The sequence below is a fragment of the Strix uralensis genome, chromosome 3, assembly GCF_047716275.1.
Source record: "Strix uralensis isolate ZFMK-TIS-50842 chromosome 3, bStrUra1, whole genome shotgun sequence".
NCBI lineage: Eukaryota > Metazoa > Chordata > Aves > Strigiformes > Strigidae > Strix > Strix uralensis.
In genome coordinates, this window is record NC_133974.1 from 74,929,393 (window position 1) to 74,938,991 (window position 9,599).

A 9,599-nucleotide genomic window follows, 5' to 3' on the forward strand; every position below is an offset into this window, starting at 1 on the left:
CCGCCCGCCTGGCCCCCCGCGGGCGGCCAGCGTGAGGGGGCACCCCTTCTCCCGCGCCTCCCGCCCTCCCTCCCGGGGCTCTTACTCTTTGGCGGAGGCGCCCAGCAGCCCGGAGCTGTTTCGGCTGCCGAGCTCCTTCTTCTTGCTCCCCTTGGAGGCCATGGCCGCGGGCCCCGCCGCGTCCGCCGCGTTGCCGGGCGACCCGGCCCGCCGCAGGTAGCGGCTCCAGCGCCGCCCCGCGGCCCGCCCGGCCCCGGCGTTACCGCCAGCCCCCGACGGCGCGAGGCGGCCCGGCAGGGCCCCGCCGCGGAGGAGGGCAGCGGACGGGCAGCGGCTGGGGGGTCCCGCCCGCGCAACGCCCCCGCCGCCGTCTTCGAGGAACTAAAAATCGGATGTAAAGTGCCTTTGCGGAAAAGGCTTAGCTTTGAAAGTGATGAAATGCTGCTGCCTGAGCTCATGCGGGAGCTTCGAGGATCGCTCCGAAGACGGCAATTTGGGGGGGGGGGGGGGGGGGGAAAGACATTTTAAAACCGCATTTTAGTTGTAAATACTATAATCGCATGACTGAGTTTCTGTTGAACAATTAAAAGAGCAAGAGCAAAAAGTACCAATTCGAAATGGTTGCAATTTTTGGCCCCTTTTTATAGCAGTACATATGAACCACACGAGAAGGAAGCAAAAAATAATTAGTACTGGAGCCTGGAGAGAGGTTTTAGAGCCGGACTGTGCAAGTATGTATTTTCTTTTTTAATTTTAAAATGATGCAACTAATTCCTGATACAAGGCCTGTAATTACCAAAGTGAATGGAATTTCACCAAGATTGGGTAAAACTAACATTAATCAGCTACTTTTGAATTCAGCAGATACCTGATTTCAGCCAAACTAAGGAAACTTTTTCAGATACATTCCAGGGATTGTGTTATTGCCAACAACTCCTATTTCTAATTTTCAACCTATTTGCTATTTCCCAGGTTATAGTCTGTGATGAAAAATCCATGATAAACCAAAATGTACTTCTTTGCTTATTTTTATTCAAGCTCAGTCTTTCTGAAATATAAAAATCAATGAAAATTTATTTGTCAAATTGCAGAGGGCATGAATAGATCAAAAGATACAAGGAAAAATATTCAGATGTTGCTGCATCTAGAGGCTTGTTTTAGACAAATGTCAGATCTTGATTTATATCAAGATGACAGAAGGCCAGATATATACTTCTAAATTTGAAAGTGGAAAATTCTTCCACATCTTTGCATTTCCTTCAGCATTATGTCCAACAGCATCCATTTTAAATAAGGTACCTTGGGACACTTCTCACTTGAGAACCAAGTAAACGTTTTAGGTTTATTTATTTTTTTTCAAACTGGTCTCTCTTCAGACAATTACACTATCAAATACTGATCGGGGCATGCAGATGAATAGCAGAGGCAGTGGTGAGTTCAAACAGCTGGCTACTGCTTCAGTACCAGCGCAGGGCTTTAACCTCCACACCTTGCTGGAAGCCGATGCAAACTTGCAGACTGAAGCTGGAACTTAGAGGAATGAGTTTGTAACAGAGAACATGGATAAAACTACCTCAGATCATCTGTGATTTCCATCTATTCCTCTGAATCCCCTTTCCTATATTCATTGGGCAGAGAAACTACTATGGAAAAGTGTCTATGAAACATAGGTGTAAGAGGCACCTGTGAAAATTTTCCTACTAGGGAAACTTCCTTCCTGATCCCATTGCAGATGACTAGTGAGGTTTTCAACTTCCCAGCAAATATAATTCTTGTAATACAATTAGGTGAAAACAGAAAAGGAACTGAAATTTCAGGGCATCTGTCTGTAAACGTTTTTGGGTGGTGAAGGAAGAAGGACAGAAATAGAAGAGAAGGTATGTAAGCTACAGAGCCCTTCATTCTTTGCTCTCTTAAACGATAGCTGCTACATATGAAGTTCAAAATGCAACTTTTACCATAAAATTCTACAATACATTTGTGATGGCATTCAAAGCATGTATCTAGGTGCTTTGTGAAGAAAAAAAGGATCTCAAGCTTTTGCATCCATCAAGCTACATCTTTTTATTTATCCAATACCTTAATTTAGAATTCCATAACCTAACAGCAATGACAAGGGCAGCTTGTTTGGAAATAGAAGTTAATCTGAATTTTAAAAAAGCTAGTTTTCTAACTGGCAAGGAATCTGCAAGGTCAAATCAGCTGTTTCACTGGCCTAGTGTCTCCATCCATGAAGTACATATGACAGACACTCCCTGAAGGAAAAAGTTGTTTGGGTAGAAGCAGACTTACAGTTGGAAAATGTGAAATATATATTTGAGACAATAAAACAATAACAGTGTATGTTAGGGACCCACAGAGATGTAGCTAAACAAAAACTAAGATAACAGGTACTGGATAACGATGGATGGGTGGCATTCTGGTCACCATTCTTCTAAGGCACCATTCGAAAAAACTGCCTTTGTTTTTCCCTTAAACCATCACATTATCAACTGCTATAGCACACACAAGTCGCTATCAGGAAAACAGCCTTTTAGTCCTAAATATTTTGCACTTTTTTGTAGCTACAAAAACTAGTTGGAGAGAGGGAAAAAAAAGAATAACTATGAACAGGAACACTACCAAAGCCCCTCTCGGGGGTCTTGGAGCTCAGACCACTGAGACTTAACTCTCTCCTCTGATTTTCAAGAAGGCACAAGGATTCCAAAACCAGACAGAAGAAAGCTTTTGCCTTAAGAGAAGGCCTGGGCATGTGGCAGGGGGCCAAATCTTAATGTGTAGAAATACCTCATGGGGAGACTAAAGACCCTCAAATTCTCAGAGGCGCCCAGTGATAGGATTGCAGACAATGTAAAATTTTGAATACAGGAAATTCCTCTTAAAAATAAGATATTTAATTTTATTTTTAATTGCAATGAGGGTGGTCAAACATGAGAACAGATTTTCCAGTGAGACTGTGGAGTCTGCATCAAACTGGACATGGCCATGAGCAACCTGCTTAAGCTCTGAGCAAGGGTGTAACACTACATGGTCTCCCAAGGCCACTTCCAACCTTACCCATTCTGTGGTTCTGGGAAGTTTTCCATGAAAAAAGGGTTAAAGTTAGACAATGGGTTAAAGTTACTAAAGGATAGAAAAATTTAGGTTCTGAAATTAATTCATTTAGCAAATCAGAAAAAAAAAAAAAAGAGTACTCTGACTTCCACTACTCTCTTCTGCTTATTTACTAAGTGAAAGAGTAGGTGGGTGTGAGATAAGGAAGCTACAGGTCAGTGGGAAATTGTGAACAAGGGAGGACAGCGGTGGGTTGGCATTTCAGGAACAGCAGGCAGTGAAAGATCAGAGAAAGAGTGAACAGTGATCAGAAAAAGGGAGATTGTGAGTGGACATTGGCAACATCTGAGAAAAAGGAAACCCTGCAGTATGTGATAAGAGCTTGGGAGGAGCAGTCTGTGCAGAGTCAGGAATAGTCGGCTGCCAAGGTGTCATAGGGCAGGGAACTGAACTTGAGCAAAACCGTCCTCGAACAGACAGACTGAAACTATTCACAAGCAGCTGTATTCTGTTAACTCTTAAGTCAGCCTGAGGCTAGGGAGCGAAGGGGGGAAATGGATTATATGAGTATCTTGGGTAAACTGATGGAGTAAAACAAGACAGGGGAAGAAAATTGCAACCAGCTGCGTAACAGAAAAAAGTCTTCTAAGCACAGGACCTTCTGCCCACTGCCATTTCAAAAATATCTTACGGTACTGTGTCTCATCTGATCTTGTCAGGGATATGCTTTTTTTCTAGCACTCTAGCCTCCCCTGAATTTGACATGGTGCTAGAAAGGATTCTGATTAACCCAGCTGTGTTACTATTTCCATTTATCTTTTTGTTAAGTTGTCTATTTGCTAAAGCACCTCTTGATCACATTGTCATGTTATATAGTCTGTTTTGGGGGGAAGACAGCTCCAAAATAATCAGTAAAATATTCAGCAGCTGTCCAAGCCCAATTTAAATATAACAGTACCAACAGAGCACATGCTTAACTTCAAGTCAAAGTGTCTTCATGAACTGGGGAGCACCACAACTTTGATCCTCTCTCCACTCCTCTTTCCAGTTAAATATTGGGGGAACAGAGTGTAGGCAGCCAGAGCAGGCAGCAGAGGAAAATTAGTCATTCAGAGAACAGGGTAGTGCCATTGCTTTTCTTTTGTAAACTTACATCTGATGATTCATAACAAGGGTATCTTTCTATGTCAAAATGAAAGACTTCCTTGTACTGATACTGTGTGAAAACCCCTATCTGAAGTTTGGAGCTGAGGGCAACTGTGGTACTCTAGCTATTGCAATTGTTAAGAAATGGGGATACTGACAGAGGAAGTAGTATTACCTCTTAAAAAAAAAAACCCTGAATCTTTGGCTAAAAGATATGATGAATTTTGATGATAGCCAAAGGGATGGAGGGATATTTCTGTTTTTAAAATGAGAATACACAATGTTAATGCAGTGTTAACTACTGAACTGTAGAGGCTAATAATCTCTTAGTACACCATTTTACTTTAGTATTTTGTTATTTACAATTAAGGTTGTAACTTTTCTCCAGGAGATTAAAAAAGTTAGGTCTTGTTCTAAGTTAAGGCATGCTGCAGATCATAGCAAATCCTTTTTTATAGTGATTAACTTCAGTGCAGTTTTAAGTTGCAGTTGTGTATACAGGCTAAAAGCAAAAAGTTATACTATTTTAAAAATGCAAAATATAAGACTGCTAGATAAATATTTTGTAATATAAATGTGATTAACATTCTTCAAAGTGAGGAACAAGACCATAAATAGGTATACCTGTAAGATGTCTTCAAACTTGTTCTTCCAATCTACCCAGTAAAAATAAATCTTCTCTAAATAAAAAAAAAATACCACAACACAGTTTACATTCTCTAACTTCTGAAACATGTAAAAATGACATAAGTCATTATGACACTTGTGCCATCATACATATGACACATGGCACAAGTGCCATCATAACCATTTGAACTATAGTAAGTCTCATCTAATTGTGCTTAAAACAATAATCCAGTGAAAACAAATAGCATTCTGATAGACAATCTGACTGAAAGCCCCTGCTCCTTAAACTACTAAATACTAGAAGGCAGTGATTTTGGGTACCTTGAGGCAAAGCACAATTGAAATCATCAATTCTTTAAGTTTCAAGCAAAGTAGTTTGCCTGTGTGGTAGGTTGACCCAGGCTGGCCTCCAGGTGCCCACCAGCTGCTCTATCACTCCCCTCCTCAGCTGGACAGGGGAGAGAAAATATAACGAAAGGCTCATGAGTTGAGATAAGGACAGGGAGAGATCACTCACCAGTTACCATCATGGGCAAAACAGACTTTGACTTGGGAAAATAATTTATTACAAATCAAATCAAAGTAGGATAATGAGAAATAAACCCAAATCTTAGAAACACCTTACCTCCAACCGAGTTCAGCTTTGCTCTGGCTTTCTCTACCTCCTCCCCCACAGTGGCGCAGGGGGATGGGGAATGAGGGTTGCAGTCAGTTCATCACATGCTGTCTCTGCCACTCCTTCCTCCTCCAGTGGAGGACTCCTCACACTCTTCCCATGCTTCAGTGTGGGGTCTTTCCCACAGGAGACAGTCCTCTACAAAAATCTCCAATGTGAGTCTGTCCCACAGGCTGCAGTTCTTCACAAACTGCTCCAGTGTGGGTCCCTCTCACAGGCTGCAGTCCTTCAGGAACAGACTGCTCCAGCATGGGTCCCCTGCAGGGTCACAAGTTCTGCCAGCAAACCTGCTCCAGCATGGGCTCCTCTCTTCCCATGGGTCCCAAGTCCTGCCAGGAACCTACTCCATTGTGAGCTTCCTATGGGGTCACAGCCTCCTTTGGAGGCATCCACCTGCTCCAGCATGGGGTCCTCCACAGGTGGGTACCTGCTCCACCATTAACCTCCATGGGCTGCAGGGGCACAGCCTGCCTCACCATGGGCTTCACCACAGGCTGCACAGGAATCTCTGCTCTGGCACCTGGAGCACCTCCTCCCCCTCCTTCAGTGGCCTTGGTGTCTGCAGAGTTGTTTCACATATTCTCACTCCTCTCTCTGGCTGAAGTTGCTGTTCTTTGGTTTTGTTTCCCCTTCTTAAATGTTATGACAGAGACGCTACCACCATCGCTGATGGGCCAGCAGTGGGTCTGTCTTGGCGCTGGCTGGCATTAGCTCCATCAGACACAGGGGAAGCTTCTAGCAGCTTCTCACAGAAGCCACCTTTGTAGGCCCCTGCTACCAAAACCTTGCCATGCAAACCCAATACAGCCTGTACATATATCCATAGAAGCATTTGCACTTCAACCAGCCTGGTGCTGTCCAGGGAGAAGAGACTAGAAGTAATCTTTGTGCACAATACAACTACTTCAGTGTTGTACTGTACTGAATAAATACTGACCGAGTATAAAATCATGTCTGAGGCATAGTAATTGCAAGTTAATACTGAATGTATCTTGATGAGGCAGATGTTTTGCTACATCAATGCTGGGATAATACTGTCAATTAATATTCACTCATTATAACCAAAGATGCTTAGACATAATATGAACAATGAAAATGGACAATGCAGCCCAAGTGTTATATTACTTCTACACCACAGTCTACAGAACACTTTTGAAGTACAGAAGTTAAAAAACAAACCCATCTGAACATGTCTTGGACTAGATGATCTTCCAGGTCCTTTCCAGCCTAGATGATTCTGTGATTTCTCATGGTTTAACCCCAGCTGGCAACTAAGCACCATGCAGCCCCTTGCTCACTCTTCCCCCCAGCCCCAGTGGGATGGGGAGGAGAATCAAAACCAAGATAAGAGATATGAGATAAGAACGGTTTAATAATTGAAATAAAATATAGTAGTTGTAATGAAAAAGAAGATAACAAAAAGAGAGAGAAATAAAACCCAAGAAACACAAGTAATGCACAATGCAATTGCTCACCACCACCTGAACAATGCTCAGCCAGTCCCCGAGCAGTGATCCACATCTCCCAGCCAACTCCCCCCAGTTCATATACTGAACATAACATTATATGGAATGGGATATTTCTTTGGCCAGTTTGGGTCAGCTGCCCTGGCTGTGTCCCCTCCCAACTTCTTGTGCCCCCCCCCCCCCCCCCCCCCCCCCCGCCTTCTTGCTGGCAGGGCATGAGAAGCTAAAAAATCCTTGACTTAGTATAAACACTACTTAGCAACAACTAAAAACATCAGTGTGTTATCAATATTATTCTCCTACTAAACCCAAAACACAACACTATACCAGCTACTAGGAAGAAAATTAACTCTATCACAGCCAAAACCAGGACAATGTGAGAGGTTGGAAGTCCATTACTCTGGATGAATAGTATATACTACTTTGATACATCCCAGTAAATGGCAGAGGAGTTTAGAAGCAGAGTTAGCAGAACGCCCATGCTATCTTTAACCTTCAGGGAGCCACAAGCTCTCCAACAGGACTGATAATTTTTAGTGTAACTTAAGCATGATAGACATGTTAAAAGTTCTTAAGATTAAAAAAATGATGAGGCAAACCAGAAGCCTGTATATTTTATCAAAAGGCTGAACACTTTGTTTCATTTCCTAGAACCTGTAAAAGACAGATAAAATCCCTTAATATTAAAATACCACATGACATGTAGCAGCTACCTTTTACTCCCTCTTACAAGTTAAGGGCAATAAGGCCAGAAATCCTGTGTATTTTAATTTAATTTAGAGTTCAGGCCAAATTATGATTCACCCAGTGATAAAAAGATGCAAGATAGTATACTTACCTCTTATTATCTTGGAAAAAGGATGAAGGAACAGATATTGAGATGCTGACCCTCTCTTGTACACTTCCCAAGCCAAAGCTATCTGAAACAGCACCTCTACCTAAACAAGGAAGTTTTTCTTAAGATACTTGGAGCAGGAAGTATTTTGTATGTACACAGACTAAAACGATAAAATAACCATCTAGTAGAATTTATTCATTCAAGTACATAAGCCACTTACAATGTCTAAGTTAGAAATTTTCACTGAATGAACTGAACTATTTTAAGTAGCGATAAGAGGCCATAATCATGTGTTTAAAAATACACTGAGTACTTTTATCTTTCCCCTGTTCAGACACAGATTGAAACAGAATTGAGCTTACAGACAGAGCTTTATGATGGTCATGTACAATACAGGCACACTTTCTTACAAATTTTCTTCACTACATCATCAGATCTGAATCTAGTATATTCCTTATTTTCAATATTAGTCTGCTGCAGGACAAAGAACTCTGAAGTGACCTCTCACATACTGTCAAGTGAATGCTGTATTTCAATTCAGAATCATTTATCTCACTGGCATTTTGTTAATATATTTTTTACTCCTGAAAGTATACTGCTACGCTCATTTCTTAAATTCTTTAGCAACTCATTATATGAAGGACAAAGGCATACATGCACTTAAGAGAACCGTGTTTCTGTACCAAACAGGGTGTTTTGTAAAGGGAGAAAAAGGTAGTCAGTTCTCTGTTTTGGAACCAAGGTTTCTAGCAAGATGTTAAGACTAGAAAGATAAGGGAGCAACAGTTTAAGAGCAAAATGTTTCACCATTCAATACCATGGTTTTACTGCACATACTTCTTTTATAACTCTTTCCTCATATCACTATATACCAAATGGTTACTCCGGTACTGAGTCTGCAAGAATGCCTCAAACTATTACCCAGGGATTAATCACTACAGATGAACAAGGATTTGTTCAATTTAAGGAGACTGAATGCTATTACAACTCAATGGTCTGACAAAGTTTAAACAAACAAAACTCTGGAGCTTGGAATAGCTCATTTTTCTACCACTGCAGTTAAGATACACCTAGAAAATCCCATACTGAAAGATCACTAATTGCTCTAACTCCTTGTTTTCTCAGCAATTGTAATGCCTCATTAAGCTTTTTAAATGAATAGAGGTTGACTTATGCATTAGCTTCACAGACATACTGCACAACTACAAACCAGGAAGACTATATCCCATTTACAAAAATCAGTTGTTGGAAACATGCCAGGAAAGACATTTTACTGAGGCACTGATTCAGATTTTTACTCAAGTTTTTAATCTCAAAACTGTCCCTTAAATATAGGGACTAGGAAGTCAGGTACTTGCTCATTTAAGATTGACATATTTCAGATTTCAAGACATAATGAAATAAAATAGCATGGGGCCTCTGTTCTGGTAACTGAGATGAATTATCACTTTACTATATATCCTGTATATATAAAACAAATGATGTTTGACACTTTTTACTCACTTATTAGCCTGAAGTTAAATTGGGTCTGTTTAAACTTCCACATATCTTTCCAAATCAAAGTTCTCGGGTTAATTAGGACAGGGCTCCATGACTAGTTTAATTGACCTAAAGACTTCTCCAGAAACTAGTCTCATTCTCATCTACCAGGGACATGCTCCCATTCCCCTCCTCAGGCTAAAATGCCAGTCTTGTAGTTTTCATCTTCTGGCTGGATCAGATTTCCTGACCAGCCCACCAGTCTCAAACACAGCAATGCTCCCTCCAAGGAACAGGAATGAAGTTTGTAGCA

The 9,599-nt window shown here is 41.4% G+C and overlaps 1 protein-coding gene across 1 annotated transcript in view; it reads right to left on the reverse strand.

Annotated features, from left to right (window-relative positions):
* The window catches only part of ADGB (androglobin), a 136,843-nt gene extending 130,508 nt beyond the window's left edge, over positions 1 to 6,335 (reverse strand). The window contains exons 1-2 of the mRNA XM_074864612.1: positions 6,162 to 6,335; positions 86 to 381 (exon numbers count right to left, since the gene is read on the reverse strand). Of these exons, the coding sequence (XP_074720713.1) occupies positions 86 to 381; positions 6,162 to 6,335 (470 nt within the window). The remainder of the gene's footprint in view (positions 1 to 85; positions 382 to 6,161) is intronic.
* Positions 6,336 to 9,599: the final 3,264 nt, after the last annotated feature.